Source organism: Cynoglossus semilaevis, chromosome 5, assembly GCF_000523025.1.
Source record: "Cynoglossus semilaevis isolate Cse_v1.0 chromosome 5, Cse_v1.0, whole genome shotgun sequence".
Taxonomy (NCBI): domain Eukaryota; kingdom Metazoa; phylum Chordata; class Actinopteri; order Pleuronectiformes; family Cynoglossidae; genus Cynoglossus; species Cynoglossus semilaevis.
The window spans coordinates 14,377,174-14,393,823 of record NC_024311.1 but is presented as its reverse complement, the minus strand read 5'-3'; the positions used below and the strand labels follow the sequence as shown (position 1 = coordinate 14,393,823).

Below are 16,650 nucleotides of genomic sequence, written 5' to 3'. Positions count from 1 at the left end.
CTGATCCATCAGAAACCAATAAACACTCGGTAAAAACAGGTTCACAACAACTTTTAATTGCACATTCAACCTTGAAGGATAGCACTTTGAACAGTGTACCACACACACACACACACACATATATGTATATATACATTTATATATTTATTTATATTTCATCTTTCTCCTCTCTCCTCGTAGCCTCTCTCCCAGCATGCTTGGCTCCTACCGGCTAATGAGTCGCAGTCGTCGGTTGTTCCGCTTCTAATTTAAATATTGATGGAATGATTTTTAATTGAAGCTCCTTTAATTGAAGCTGTCATTTCCAATTATGATGTAAGATGCGTGAGAAGCCTCTCACCCAGGAAACTCCATTCATTTATTCTTTCATCAGCCACCTCCTCAAGACGCTCCATTTCTCTGCCTTTAGATCTCGGCGTATTTGAGTCGTCTCCTTCCAGCCTCGTTCCTCTCCCCCGCGGTGAGAGACTCCTTCTGTTCATGGATGGTGACAGAGAATACGACTGCTTCCGTCTCTGCTTCATCCTAAATATACGCTCATATGTCTCCTATTTCTTCCCAGGTCGTGATCATGTGATAATGTGAAGATGAATGAATGAGTAAGTCATTTTTAGAAAAGTATTCAGTATTTAAAAGTATGCACAATGCCACCATAAATAGCATTTATTTTACTACAATTAATCACAGGGTAGCTGTGGATTCACTACGATAAAAACATGATGAAACGTGATTGTAAATAATCATGATTAATCCTGATCACCCATCGTTGTAAGTTGTCACGATTAATCGTGATTAATTGAGATAAATCAACATTCCTTAATATGACAAAAACACTTTTCTTGTCTTTTCTTGGCGTCTCACTCCAATGGATATTTTATGTGCTTGTTTTTTTGTGTTCCATGTTCTCTGGAATCACATCATCAGTTTCACACAGGCCTCATTTAAAATCCTGCAGCTGCCGTTGCACACCACCATTTAGTTCCGTTGGCTGCGGTGAATAAGGATAATTAGCTATTGTTCAACATGAGAGCTAATACTTAATGAACATGTCTGGTGTTTTTCATCAGGATCACTGCCTCGTTTGCCCCGCGGTCCTTTTGTTCCGGGCTGTTTTGATGTGGTTCCCTCTGCTCTGGGTTCCGTCAGGCTCTCTGGCTGAGGCAGAAACACATGGTTGGTTTCTTTTCTTCTCCTTCCATTACTGCTGGGCAGTCTCAGTGTACCAGGCTTTCCCTGACACAGAAAGATAGCACAGCAGAAGATGATGAATGAGGCTGTTGAGAGAGCTGTTCGTTTCCGCCACACACGGTTTGACTGTCTCACGGCGGGGAAAGAGGAACGAGGCACTAAAGGAAAGTTAACTGAGTTTACACTAGCTCTGTCTGAGTGTAATTGAATCCTCCTTCAGAGAGCAGCCGTTTTTAACTGGATCAGCTTCTGAGGAAAGTGTACTGTTGCTGCTGCTGCTGCTGCTGCTGCTGCTGCTGTTGCCGTTGCCATACCGTGTTTTCACAAACACAATCACAAGGCTGGATAGGTTTAAAGGCGATGTCCGTGCGTTCCGTGTTCGAGGCTGTGTTCAAATTATCAAAAGACTTCATGCAATTCTGATTAAACCGATGCATAATCCACAAGTACTTGTGTCTTGCGTCTGACATGAATACTCAGAAGCTGGAGAATCAGGATTAAGCACTAATTGGAAATTTTAAATGTAAATAAAGGATAATGCTCTGTTATCAAAGAGGATATCAACATCTTTGAACATCCAAATCCAAAATGTTATTTTTTACAATACAAATTTTGTCATAACATGACAGGATGGTTTTAGAAACTACATGGAAATGAAGTACCTTTTAAGTACCAGCGACTACTTTAGGTACTTTACTCTGGATCAGTGGTCCTCAAGTGGCGGCCCGTGAGCCCGATGTGGTCAACGAGTTGAACAGGTTTTCCTGTCTTCCACGTGTTTGGGTTTTGGTTAGCACATATTAATGGGCTGCAATTTTTTTCTAAAACGGTTTTGTCCATTTCCTATAAACCATTTGTGATTTATTTTGTTTCGATCTCTCAGATAAGGTTTTTACTCCGAGGCTAACTATTAGTTTACAATCTTAGACACATTCTCTTGCTGATAACCACCAGACCACATGTGTTTCAAAGTGCTGTGATGGTTGAGACCGTCCTGTTCCAGCTGTGTTTAACAGTCTAATATCAGGACATAATAAGGTTTTTCACACTGAGACAATCCCCTTGAAGTTTGATCCGGCTGCGGGGTTTGGAGGCTGGGAGGGTTGTGTGTGTGAGGGGGAGAGCGATGTGACAGAAAGAAAGGAGGAAGAGGCAGAACGGAGAGAGAAAGCTCTGAATGATAATATATGAGCTGTCTGCGGCGCTGCACGGTGGTTGGGAAGGGGAGCAGCGGTGCATTTTAAAAGGAGATTATCATGTCAAGATACAGTAATACCTCACTGAACACTCATTTTCATTTGAGTCAGATACGTAACGCGCTCTGGCTGCGATCCATCACGCACAGGCTGGGCTTTAAACAAAAACAACGGACAGCTGACGGTACGATGAAGGGGTGAAACACCTGTAGAGTAAAATAAATTATAACATAACATAAAATATATGTAAATGTCTGATGCAAACACACCCATCCTCAGAGTGACATGTTAGTGAATAAACCCTTCTTTAGGTTCTCGAGGATACCATTATATACTGTATATATATATATATGTATATGTCTATATATATGGATGTATATTTGTATACATTTACATATATACATACAATATATATATATACATATATAGATGTATTTATGTATATAAGTATGCAATATACAGTACATAAATACATCTATAAATGTATACATACTGTATATAAGTATGCAATATATATATACATATATGTATCATACATATATGTATATATGTGTATATATATATTGCATACTTGTATACATAAATACATCTATATATATACATATATACATATATGTATCATACATATATGTATATATAGAGATGTATTTATGTATATAAGTATGCATACCTAACGTATACATATGTGTATTGTTGTGAAAATACATAACATTTATAACATATATTCCACCATATATAATGTTTACTGATAGATAAACCCCAGGTTCTGTGTGGCCCTCACAATAATCCCGTGGCTACATTTGTTGCGTATTAGCAGTTGTTTCTGTCCTCTGGCCTCCAGGGGGGGTTTTGTTTTGATATTTTGTGCTCAATATTATTTTCTTCTGTTCTCTGTTCTCTAAACCTATTACAGACATTTCCTGAGCCCGCAGGCTAATTCCTTCCCTGCTCCTTTTCCCTCTCTGCTCCTGCTCTCGCCAGTGCCAGTGTTGGTGAGTCAGTTCGCTGGGCTGCATCCAGTCAAATTATTCACACACATTTAGACCGACAGTCCATTTAGAGTCCCTAATTAGCCCGCACCCAATCTGCACCTATTTGGACTGGTGGTACACACAGGAAGATTACACTCCGAGCGCTACTGAACATGCAATTAACTGTATGTCCAAAGTTTAATTGATATTTAAAAAAAAAAAAAAAGCCATTAGTCAAAGTCATTAGGATATGGAAATTTAAAATCCATGTTTGTCAGGTGAGCACTTTGCTTAAACTGTACAATGTTCAGAGCTGACACCTGGGTCGACAACACGCAGACACATCTGTTTCTGCTGAGTCAGCTCTGTCTGACCTCATTAGTAAAAGTTATCTGATCTGAACAGTGTTTTCAGTCATTTATGATCTCACAGAGAAGTTGATTTCACTCGTTTGATTGAATTTAACAACGCGTCACATCGTCAGAACACGGTAGCCGAGGTGTAACAGCTTGACAAGGCTTTGGTGAAGTGCAGTGTTTAAAGGAGGTAATAATTGTTTTGGACCGCAGTCAGATGAAAGTTTGGCCTGAAGCCAATCCTGGTCTTTGATGTTTGTTAAAGAACTCATTTAACCCTGATGAAGGTTTCTCCTCAGAAAAGATTAAACTGAAAACTCCCACAGAAACTCACACACGTGCAGTGAGCAGCAGTTGTTGAAGGGCTTCAATGTCAGGGAAACTACGACACGACAGTCAGAGGTTTTGAGCAACAGAATTGCATTGCAGCCAAAAAAAACCAAGTAAATAAATAAAAAGATCCGACATTCTATTTCATAAACTCACAAGTAGCTACAATTTTTTTCTAAATGTTGTATTAATTGTGCATGGTATGTTTCAGATTTATTCAATTGAAAATGTAAACGTGAAAATATGAATTTTTCCCGTGTACCACTAGAGAGCGCTCGTGTACCACTGGTGGTACGTGTACCACAGTTTGAGAACCACTGAACAGCGAGTCTCATTGATATTACGAATAACTAGTCTGCCTGTTTTGTCAGAACTGTTCATTCTGAGCTAATATTTTATTTAACATTAATTATAAAGTTTCAACACAGATGAGATAAAAAAACAAACCTACTGGGTCAATGCTAGTCAAACATAGAGTCATTTCAGTGGGTGAAATCTCGTCTCTTCTGCTGCAACAATCAGCTGAGGACCAATTAGATCAGCGGGCTCCAGCTGAAACATCATGAACGTCTAATCACATTCACCTGCAACCAATCACTGACAAAACTGCAGAGGAAAAACAGGGGAAGGAGTTAGGGGTCGTAGCCAAATTGTTAAAATTCAAATGGTTGCAGAAAAGATAAGGGACTTTTTTCCCCTCATGATTACAGGTTGGAAATCCCACCGTTTGAGGTCAGTCAACATGGTGAGTTGGCACCAAACATATGTTGAAAAAATGAATCACATTTAATAAAAATGTTGGGGTTTTTGTATTTTTGAGTAACGGAAACTGATTAGCAACTAATCGTGTTTGTTTGTTTAACTGTTAAACCGTAGGCTGGAGCCAATCCCAACGAGGGCGGGTCAGAGTTCACAGTTCACCAGTCCATCACAGAGACACTCACTTTCATCAGAAATGTGGGACAGGGACTTGGTCTCCATGAGGACAACTGGACCTGACAAGGTCAGTGTTTATACCTGACAGGGTTTTAAAGAGGGCTCTCTCTCTCTCTCCCTCTCCCTCTCCCTCTCGTTCTCTCTCTCTCTCTCACACACACACTCACACTTGTGTCCCTCTGTTGCTGAGGGGAAAGCAGCTGCAGTTCTCCTGCTGGTAGAACAGTCCACCCCTGCCACAGGAAATGATTTGGTACATCCCACCGGAGCCTCTCTGGTTTTGGTTTTGTCACTGACTCAGTATAATCACAGCTGCAGTCTCATTCACACACACACACACACACACAGCACAAGACCCTGGCAGAGAAACCACAGTCAGGACATTAAAGAGAGAGAGAGAGAGAGAGAGAGAGGAAGAGAGGAACAGAATCTTCATCCATACCATCTTCTCTCCAAACAGACTGCTGGTGGCGCTGCATCCCTGGTATGACCCTGTTCAGCCCTAGATGTAAGTATCCCAGTTGGTCTCTGTGTGTTTTGAATGTTGGCATGCAGTACTGTGTCTCTGAAAGGCAAAGTATTTCTCTGTGTCTATTTTTTTTTATTCTCCTCGACGGTGACCTGTGATTATAAACAACCTTTATCTCCTCACATTCAGCTGCATCAGATAATCTCAGTACTTCAGACTCTGGTTTTCCTTGTACTTGTGCCTCAGGTACATCATGATGCATGTGGTCCTGTCCAGTTGGCAAGGTCAGCACTCTGTGTGTGTGAGCTCAGTGGTCAGTGAGGTAGAAACAGCCAGTGGCTGAGTTCAGCTCTGCAGTTTTGGGGAAAGCACATATATATATATTTTCTGATTTTCTGACGATGATATTAAACTTATCGGATCTCATCACACCTTCATCACGAGTGAGTTCACCAGCTCAGCTGCACGTCATCCGTCGGCTACAGTTGGATTCTGGGAACAAAACTCTTTCTTCTCAACCTGGGTTTTCACTGCCAGGAGACAGAAGGTGTCAAATCATATGAACCCATCACCTTTGGACTGAACCGTGTCTTTAAAGCAAAGAGAATATGATTGAACTCATTTATTCAAAAAGAGGGTTTTTGTGCATTTCTCTTTGACAATTTGTCAAATATTGTACAGAGCACAGAGATGGAAGTATAAATCTCTGTATACTTTCATCCTCATCTCTAATAATTTAAAATACACAAAGCAAACAGTCAGACTTCAGATGCACAGCTTGAGCATTTACAATTATCAAAAAGTGCACTTTAATTTAGCCGTCAGTCAGGACTAATAAGAAGTATTTTGTTTGTACAAAGCACTTAGGCATAAATGGGGCATAAATGTTCAGTAAAAATTTAAAAACAAGTTAGTCAAATTAAAATCATTTTTTGGATTTCATGTCTGTATTTTCTGTCCCAGAACTGTGTGAGAGTTCTGTGGTTTTTCTTCTTTCTCGATGGTCCTTTTTTTTCATGGTCCTTCTGCTCTACATCAGACTAATTTATGTCCTAAAATTGGCCTTGGTACTTCTGTTTATTACATGGTCCCAGCAGTGAAAACTAATACTGTCAAGTACTTTTTCCAGTACTAAAAGCACTCGTCATCTACTTTTTCCCTTGATAAAAAAAAAAAAAAAATCTATTCCTGAGAAAAGGGTCTCGCTAATTAAATAAATGTGATGATATTCCACGTAGCAGCTGTTGATCAAGAGCTAAAGAAGTTGTGGGTTTGATTCCACAGTCTGTTAGTCTATATGCTGATGTGTCCCTGGGCACGACACGTGAAGGTGAATCTGTGTACAGTACAGTACAGTACAGTACAGTACAGTACGTAACTCGTCGTCTGTTTCCAAACTGTCAGGGAGGAGGAGAGTGAACGTCCGTGTGTTCAGATGGCTTTTCACACATTTAATTAATTGTACTTTACAGTCATTTGACAGTGTTGCCGTGTTGAGTGTATGTGCAGCTGGACCAGACACACTCCAGTCAACATCCATCTGCCCATGTCAGAGTCCTCTCCTCTGTCCTCTCCTTACCTTTCTCTCTTGTCTTCTGGGCCAGGTTTATCACATATATAGAGCCAAACATACATATACTGTATTTCAGGTCTAAAAGATTACAAGTTAAGTTAGTTCAAGTCAGGACAAATAAAACTGTCCTGACTTGACATAGAGAGACAAACCATCAGTCCAATCAGTCAGTGTGGGATAAAGGCAGAGAAACAGGAGAGTCTCCACACAGAAGGACTGGGATCAAACCTTGAACCTTTTTGCTGTAAGGCAAAGAGCACCACTCACCTTGTGGCCTTTGTTGTTGTTCTGTGGTTAAAATGAAAGTCAAAAATCCATTTAAAAAACAAACAAACAATTGTCTCTAATATGTTTAGCCTCCCCAGCTTGAACCACCTGCGTATTCCCCTTTTTTTGTCTGTCTTTTGTGCTGCTGCCTCGTGTCCTGCTGCTCCTTATTGTATTGTCCCACAGTTAATCTGTTGCCCTTTTGTGCAGACACGAGCATGAGTGGAGAGCTCAAGTCCAGCCGCTCCAGGGCAGCGAGTAAGAGGTCCAGCAACACCACTTATGGGTAAGTGTGGACCACATACACACACACACACACACACACACACACACACCACCTGACCTGCACCACTCACAGATAATCATGTCTTCTTATTTGCTGCAGCTCCAGGGCAGCGAGTAAGAGGTCCAGCAACACCACTTATGGGTAAGTGTGGACCACCTCATTATTACCCTGATAGAAGTGGCGTTTGCATTGATTTTAGCCCGCGGTGCCGTCTCCATCACTCGATGTTTTAATCCATCTGTTGATGCAGCGTTCACATATGATTGGAGCTGATTACTGTTTATTGCTGCTGGTTCAATACGGAGCCGAGGAGCTGCGCCAACGTCAGCCGTGTGTTGGTGAGAGACACGGGCGTGCGGGCTGGTTTATATTCATCAATGCCTTCATTATTTTCACCTCCTTGAACTGCATCCTATAATCCAGGCACAGCTCAGGAGGTTTTAATGAGCGTGAAGCAAAAAAGATATCAGAGTGGAAACTTCACCTGCTGCCAGAAACACAACACCACGTCTCTAATGTTACAGTCTGGGTCGCAGCACCAAGTTGAACACACTTTGTATTGGCTGGAACCTTTAGTTGGAACAGGTTTTTGGGACTTTTTTGATTAAAGTCCTTATCTGAAGCTTTGATCCCAAACAGTAGATAACTGAGCTGCAAGTTTTCTTTTTTTTTTCCCAACGTCTCACGTCATCTTCCGAACATTGGGTACATTTGGATTTGCAGTCACGATGTTGTCAGTCAGTGTGAGGGGTGCGGGCAGCGCAGGGGAAGTTCAAGAAAAATAAAAAATATTATTTAGAAAAGGTATTTTGGCTACTTAAAAAACAACAGTCCATTCAGCCATTGTTATTTATACAGACTGCTGGAAAAACATTTTTTTCACTTAGCTTAAAATACCATCTCAACACTCAGCAGGTCTGTGTGGAGTCTTCAACGTGTCTGTTTTCTTCCAGAATTATACAGTTCTTTTATTCCCTAAATCTTCCAGAATTATACAGTTCTTTTATTTTGTGTGTGTTATTTAGTCATGTTGATTAATCATGATTAATCAGATTGAGGATGTTTAATCATTTGAAATCCCTAAAAAAACAAGAGTTTTTCATTGACAAGTCGTGACAGAAGGAGAGACAAAGTGAAAGTGGAGCAGCTGTGAGACCTGCTATGATGTATGGTTTGGTGACAATAGAAAACTGGAGTTAAAGGTGCTGTGAGTTTCATTTGGTAGGATAAAAAACATAGACCTGATCAGAGGAACAGCTTCTCTGAACAGTCTGAACAAAGTGGATGCTTTGGAGGCAAAAAAAAGTAAGGATAAAATGCGGGGATGTAAAACTGCAGAACATGTCAGTGGGTCAAGATGGAGGCAGATGATCTGTGGTGAGCCGTAAAGAGAGGCGACAACAGAGGAGGTAGAACCAGCGACCATAAGCATTTCCTCTGCCGTGCTCACAACTGGAATGCACAAATGAGATGTCACAAAACAGAGAGTGGAGGCGAAAATGTTGAGATTTATTGGAACTCTAGAAACATATGTTGAGTGTATACTGTGTATATATAAAACAGAGAGGTTTGCAGAAAATGTTGAGATTTATTGGAACTCTAGAAACATATGTTGAGTGTATACTGTATATATATATATAGTATTTGTGTGTGTATGTGTGTGTGTGTGTGTGCAGAGAAGTAAAAATGAATTTTCTGTGAATGGCTGCAATTCTAGCACTTTTTGCTGACAGTGGAGGAGAGAAATGCTGATATTTAGCCAACATCGTTTGGAGGCACTTTACAGACACATGCAGGTTATGCTGAAAAATGCAGAAAAGAAAATGGAAATAAATCTAAATGAGACAAGCGATTATCACGCCAACGTATTCTTTGTGAACATCATCAGATATAAACTGATTATTAAAACTGCAGCAGAAAGGAATGCTGGGAAAATGGATCATTGTAGAGTTTTATATTGTGGCTGTTGCTGAGGTTTTTTTGTTGTTGTCATGGATTTATCTATTTGTTTTATTGTCTGCATTTGTATCTTGTTTCTGTGGAGCCTTGTTGCTAATTTGGAGTTAACGATTTTGTTTTCCAACAAAGTAGCAGTGGAAGGAGGACGTGCTGTGTGAACCGTGTGGACTGTGATTGGTTAAAGCTTCTTAGAGTAGAGATAAGGCCGCGGACGGAGGTCGGAGGAGGTGTGGACGTTTCTATAAGAAGTAGAGTAATTATCATACTTTTCTAGAAGACACGCCGGAGTAATTATAAAATGACCTGTAGGGGAGGCAGTGATACGGTTATCTGGGAGTCGTACGGTGCAGAACAATTATTCTATCTTAGCAAAGTTTCAATATAATTGTTTCAGGAGGAGCTGCAGAAGCACCAGCTTCTTTTCCACACAGTGTACAAATAGTTTCTGCTAAGAGGAGCTGCGAAGTGTTACATTTTCTCTTAAAGAAGGCGCTAAAGCAATGCCTCCTCTCTCAGTGGAGATCGGAAGTTACACCCAAACAGAGGAGGTGCAGAACCGATTACTCTCCGCCAAGATGTGGAGGTATTATTACCCCTCAGAGGCAGGACAGAGGAGACACTGCACACCAGGAGAGGAGCAAACGCTTCCTCGGCTGCCAAGTCTTACGTCTCCCACTAAAGGTAGAAGAATTGAATTTGCCAATTTTTTTTTTGGTGATTGGACGAGACGTATTGTCACGCTAGAGGAACCTACCCGTTCCTCTCGTCGGCAGATGTACTGAAGTGAGGTTTTGTATAAAGGGTAAAAGAAAGGGAGAACAATTTTCTTTTCAAAGGGAAACTTTTATTTCAAAGGCAGTGATCTCTCACAGAGTGTTGACATTCTTAGAGGAGCTGAAGAATCACACCTTCCTTCCAAGGTGAAAGAGTCTGTGAAGCAGAGGTGGAGAAGAATAGTTCTACCTCAGAAAAGGTTGGAGGCAGTAGTACTGTTTCCTGTGTTCTGCTCGTGAAGGATCATGAGTATTGTTATCTCCCCCAGAAGACGTGCAGCAACAGACTACACCTTTAACTGTACAGCCAGGGGTATAAATACTGCGCTATGAAAGAATACTGTATACTCCGTGTACTCGGCGTGTCCTTCAGGGACAGCTAATCTGGCCCAGCTCCAGTCCCTCTGCTGCACCGCGTCTACATGAAACTCTAAACCAACCAGTGTTATTTGTCCGATCCTACATGAAGATCCTTCATGACTGTATGACGTGTGTTTATAAACATATGGTTCAGATACAGAGACCACCCGAGACGCCAGGTCTGGCAAAAATAGAACAGCCGCAGACCCTGTCCCAACAATCATCCTATATGACGGTGGATTTTTCACATAATTCTTCGACTGTTGATACAGAAGAAATTTGATACAAATATGTTTCAGTTCAACTTAACAATTTGATTTTGCTGCCCCCGTCACCCCACGTCTATTTGTTATGTGTTATTATTATACCGTAAGGTGGTACAGAGAAATGCTATGAAGCGTGGTTTGGTAAACTGTAGCTGTCTCAAATCACAAGAGCTGCCACTAGGGGGTGCACGGATTAAAATACATAAAAAACCGTGTGTATAAGTCAGACAACTACCAAATAAATAAAAATAAAATCTCTCTAAGTCCAGAGTTCAATAATGCTGCGTTAAGTTGCTGTCAGACGCCGGGCCTCCTGCGGTTCATCCATCCTCCCACTCCTCGTCACTGAAAACTACAGCCTGTGGTGGAGATTACTCAGTTGGGAACATTTTTTTCCCACTGCTTAGAAAACAGAATAATCAGTTAACATCACATCGAGCAAGAATCATTCTGGCTGTCTGGTGTCGGCAATTCTGAGAAAGTTGGCATCTTCTCTCAGTCACTTCCTGTCTTGAGATAAGTGATGCATCACCGTCTCCTCCTGCTGCGTCCTGTTGGGTTTTTGTTGTTGTTGTTGTTGTTGTTGCTCTACATCAACCCCGGCAACATGAGGGTTTTGTCATTTGTCTTTTGTTCTTCCTGACTGTCACAGATTTCCTGTAGTTTGGTGAGTCCCAGCTGGAGAGAGAGAGAGAGAGAGAGGATGCATTTGTTTTACTGCCCAGATGCTGCTGCTGCCACAGCCTCTTCACGCTCCAGTGCTCAATATGATAGTTCATTGCAGCGTGTGGCCTTTATGTGTCCCAGGTGTGTGTATTTCCTCATGTGTGCATAAAATTAGGCGTGGTTAACAAGCCAGTGGGCAGATTTAGTCCGCTGGCCTGGAAAGAGCAGTGGACGCAGAAGTGTCTGATGCAGGAAGCACCTGTGATCTTCAGAATGGCAATGAAGGAACGACCTTGGACAAACTTGAGGTGATTAACTGCGACAGAGAACACGGATGAGCTCATAGCCACAGAACTGGATTGGTCTCGCTGTTGGTGCGATGCGGCGTCAGGGTGAACGTTGTGGTTGACGTACGTCGTACGTTCTGCGTCGCAGTGCGATCGTTCCCCAGAATCCAACCGTCAGTTTCCACCTCGGCTGACTCTGCTCACAGACGTTGTTTCTCACTTCCTGAACGGCAATATTATGAACTGTGATAATGATGTTCAGGACAAAGTCATCAAAATGAATTAAGTTTATCATTGAAACTCTAAAAAATTTTTTGAGAGAGACGGCAAATTAAGTTTATCATTGAAACTCTAAAAAAAAAAACCTTTTCTCCTGTGAATAATGTTTCAAGAGAAAAAGCACTCATCAGATCTTGGTATTTATTGAATTTTGACAGAGACGGCAACATTTTTTTTAGGTTTTTCTAGGAACGTAAAACTAGAAATGGAGATGAGAAAAATATAGTTTTGTTCCAGTTTTGGGGGTTAGTGAAAGCTGATCACCTGTATGTTCCTGTAACTACAGTTACAGCCTCTGTAAAAGGTCACTGGCTGAATCCCAGACTAATAAACCGATGACCTTTGTTTGTGAGGTCAGCAGGTTATACACTGACGTCTGCATGGTGGTTTTTTTAGGGTTCTTGGCTGACTTCCACAGTTTAAACAAAGAAAGGTTTGAGACGTGTTGTCAGTTTGGATGAATGTGCAGGCGTAGGTGATTATAAGTGCAAAAACACGCTGTTGTTTTATTGGTTTGTTGGTTTAAATATCAGATACGGCTCCAGACTTTTAAAGACCTTAAATGTCTCTAAACCAAACGGAGTTTCCAGTTGCTGGTCCCTCTTCAGCCGATGCCTGTCTTGTGTCGATTCCTCACGTATTCCCAGAGCAGATCGATTGGTAGCGCTGTGTGCTTGTACCACAGCCAACAAGAAGAACAACAACGACCGTCCAACAGGCCAATTATCATTCACTAAAAGCCTGCTTTTCCTTCCTTCACTTCAGCATTAAATACACAGTCCTCTTTGGCTTTGTCTCGGTGGAGTCTGCAGCCAGTTCCTGTGAGAGATGATGGGAGCTGTATTAAAGGTAAAGGTCAGGGCAATCAAGGGGGATGGTTCTGTTGGTGGAAAGGTCAGAGTCAAAGCTCAGAGCGTCCCCGATGGTGTCAGAGCCACGGCTGTAACCTTTGAAACGGCAGAGGAACTGAGGAGATAGGAGAGAGCTTGGTCATGGGCCAGTGTTGACGACAACTGCCTAACAAAGGTTCACGTCAGGTTTGTCTTACAATTTGAAAAGTTTTTTTTTTTTTTTAACGTCTGTCCCGGGGCCAGATGTGGTGGGTTTGTGGGCTGGCCGTGGCCCTCAGGCCAAGAGTTTGGCACCCCTGCTTTAAACAGACCTTATATATTAGTGTAAGTGTGAATAGTTTGTCTCTATGAATGAATGACTACATGCTAACGCTAACAACAACTAACAACATAGAGCAAAAACTTTTTTTTTTTTTTAAAGTTTGATAAAGTTTGATTTTTAATGGACTAAATTCAAGAATTAAACAGTGTCAGGTAAACTTTTTTAATGGACTAAATTCAGGAATTAAACAGTGTCAGGTAAATTCTTTTCTCTAAAGTCTGGATGAAACTGTTTGCATGAAGCCTTAAGTTCAAGGTAGTCGTTAATGTTCTTCTAAAAGCTCCTTCAATGAATCCTTTTATACCAGTTTGTGGCTCAGACGCAACAAAAACATTTTAGTTTGGACGGTCCACAGATTGGTTTTTCCCTCAAAAAAACAAGTTTGACTCTGAAAAAGTGTGAGCAAAGGAGGGTGTGTGGGCGGGGTCATTAACTGTGTGTTGTTGTGGTGTGTGCAGCCTTTCCCATATCTTTCATATAGACTGTGAGTCAGTGCATTAGCAATCCAAAATGGACTGTTTCTCCTTATCGCTCTCCAGGAGTTGGTCTGTGTTAATGAAGTCATCCTCCGCTGCTGTGGTACAGAGGCGAAGTAAGGGAGGCAAGTATTAAGTATTGAAGTAATTAAAGTGCAATTTATAGCAATAAAAATAAACAACGCGTGTGAAACAAGTGGAAAACCGAGAGGTAGAAAGCAGAGAAGAAAAATGCAGAAAGTGAAAGGAGTAACAGCCGCAGAAAGCGAAGGGTGATGAAAAGCAAAAAGAGGGAAAGCAAGTGAGCACTGCACTGCGTGTCATTGGCCCCCTGGCGTGAACAATCCATCTCAAATTGATCTCCCAGCTCAGCCCAGCAGGGCATTCTGAATCAATCTCAAATTGATCTCTGTGCCAGAGGTCGGGAAAACTAGCACTGGAGCTTATCAGAAATATAGTGGTGCTGCGAGGATCTGACAGGGAAACTTATCACACTGCACAACAGGAAATGGGCTCCCCGCCCCCCCCCCCCCCCCACACATATATATATATATATATATATGTGTGTGTATGTGTAGTTTTTTATATATATATAAAACTACACACTACACATGCTCCCCTGCCGTGACCACAGTACTGTGTACTGTGTACAGTCACGTAAACAACCGCACTCACACCGACTTTATCCAGGCATCAGTACACACCTGGAGGCCTCCTCAAAGAGTAATGTGTTTGTCAGTGCACAATATGTCAATATATTTTAAGTTAGACAGGTAAGATTTCAGGCCTGCAGCGCGCGATGACTTATAAAGCATTTAATGTGTCCACAGCAGGGCTTTGTGAAAGGCCAGAAGAAAGACAATCAATACCATCCTGCACTTAGACCATATGTCAGCTTAGGGGAGCAAGCGGCCTCTACAGGCCCAGTCAGAGTAAAGCCTCATAAACAATTGTTGCAAATTGTTTTTGTTTTTTTTTCCCGAACTATAATCGGCGGAAGCTCCAAGCCAACATTTCTACTTTGGAAGGTTGTGATCCTGTGTAAAGAAGAAGGACAGAAGTGCTGATGTTTCTGCTCTTTAGATTCTGATCCTGATCCAGAGAAGTTTTGGTTTTTGAGAATTTGGATCTTGTCTTGACGATAGTTTATTTCTTTAAAAAAAAAAAACATTTAAAAAAATCTTTTTAGTGACTTTTTTCTTCGTCTGTTCCTATGTTGACTAGTCAGCTGACGTCTTCAGCAGCCACACAGAAGAGAGTAGATTTTGAGGCCAACAAAAATAGGGTCACGGGTGCAGTACAGGCAAGACGAGAGGAGTAGGTGTAGAGTAAGTGACGGTGAGGTGTGTGTGTGCGTGTGTGTGTGTGTGTGTTTAGGCATGTCAGCATTTGGGAGTCACCAAGAGAGCCCTTTCTTTGGCCTGCACTGAAAAAGTTCTCCGTCAGCACAGAAGGTTAATGGAGTTTAGTGGGGGAACAGTGGGAGAGGAGATAGAGTCAGTGTGTGTTTGTGTGTGTGTTTGTGTGTGTCCAGGTAAAGGTATACAACGTTTTGGGAGCAAACACTGTTGTAGGGAACATTCCGCAGTGAGAGGGAATTCTAAGTTCAAGGTTTGGTTTGAAGTGAGGATTAGAATCGGGGTCAAATTAAAATATTGGTGACCAATAAGGTTAGGGTATTTATTTATGATCATAACAGGTGACAGCATGGACTGAACTGAACCAACCCAGTAGGTGGCGCACTTATGGTTAGACTAAAAAAAAATGGAAACAAAGAAACATTAACATTTATGTACTCGTTTAATATTAGCAACATTTTGCGACCAGATGGCGAAGTGACACGTTTTGTTTTTTTTAAGTCTGTGCCATAAACATTTTTATCGTCACTCTGTTGCTCTGGTCTGGTCTCTCCTGCTCCTCAATCATTATCTGCATCATTTCCTCTGTCCTGAGCACGAGGCCGCCGCTTTACTGTACACACGGCCGAATGTTTTACGGCGCCCGAGCAGACGCACAGGCTGTTCAACGAACATTTCCTACAAACGCTGTAAACCTGGGCCGCCGTGAGTGGGTACATGGAACTGTGTGTGTTAATCTGTCCACTGGTTGGACTGACTATCAGTTTGAGGGGAGCTGGATCCAGTCCCAGCTGTCATTGGTCAGCAGGCACGGCGTGTTCTGGACACACTGCCAGCCTATGACAGGAGCAGCACACACAGATACACACACACACACACACACATTCACGCTGACTGTGAATTATGAGACTTCAATTAATGTAACCTCAATCTGTCAGAGCTGCCCTTCCAAAAAACACGAGAGTCCAGAAAGAAAGACGCGCACGGAGAGAGAAACAGAGCGACTCCTGAACCCCGACAGAACTCAAAGATAGTTACAATTTAAAAAAAAAAAAAAAAAGCACTGAATTATGGGGTTTTTTTAGGGGCTCACGAGGTATTAGGTTAATGACCTCACCTGTTCTGACCAGGTGTCTGGGTCAGTTTGAGGAGAACTTTCGTAAAGGGTTATAACAAGAAATAAAACAGGGCAGATGTGGAACGAAAGCTAACGTAGCTAACTAACATTGTGTCTGTGCGTGGCCTAACATTTAAATGTTGGAAATGTGGGGTTTGTTTTGTTGAGAACCTGGAGCCAGGCTCACGATGTAGGTTAAATTGACCCTGGTCTGGTCTAGAAGAGGGAGCAGCTCTGGTTTGAACCTTGTGTCCAATTATTCAAACACCAGTTGTAGGATCTCAAAGACCTGAAATACAGAGCTGTGATTGGACCGTGACTGACGGTGGAAAAACACTGAGGTTTTTACCTTTTCCTTTTAAAT

The 16,650-nt window shown here is 41.8% G+C and overlaps 1 protein-coding gene across 7 annotated transcripts in view; it reads left to right on the top strand.

The window, feature by feature from the left end:
• LOC103379185 (RNA-binding Raly-like protein) overlaps positions 1-16,650 on the top strand; it is a 68,402-nt gene that overhangs the window by 32,156 nt on the left and 19,596 nt on the right. For 2 of the 7 annotated variants that reach the window (XM_025055789.1, XM_025055785.1), the window contains exons 2-7: positions 3,298-3,376; positions 4,752-4,786; positions 4,918-5,044; positions 5,438-5,485; positions 5,636-5,730; positions 7,497-7,572. In XM_025055789.1, the coding sequence (XP_024911557.1) occupies positions 5,700-5,730; positions 7,497-7,572 (107 nt within the window). In that variant the 5' untranslated portion in view covers positions 3,298-3,376; positions 4,752-4,786; positions 4,918-5,044; positions 5,438-5,485; positions 5,636-5,699. Of the gene's footprint in view, positions 1-913; positions 1,174-3,297; positions 3,377-4,751; positions 4,787-4,917; positions 5,045-5,104; positions 5,486-5,635; positions 5,731-7,496; positions 7,573-16,650 lie in introns of those variants that run through there. The other 5 variants (XM_025055790.1, XM_017032399.2, XM_025055787.1 and 2 more) reach the window with 4 other exon arrangements.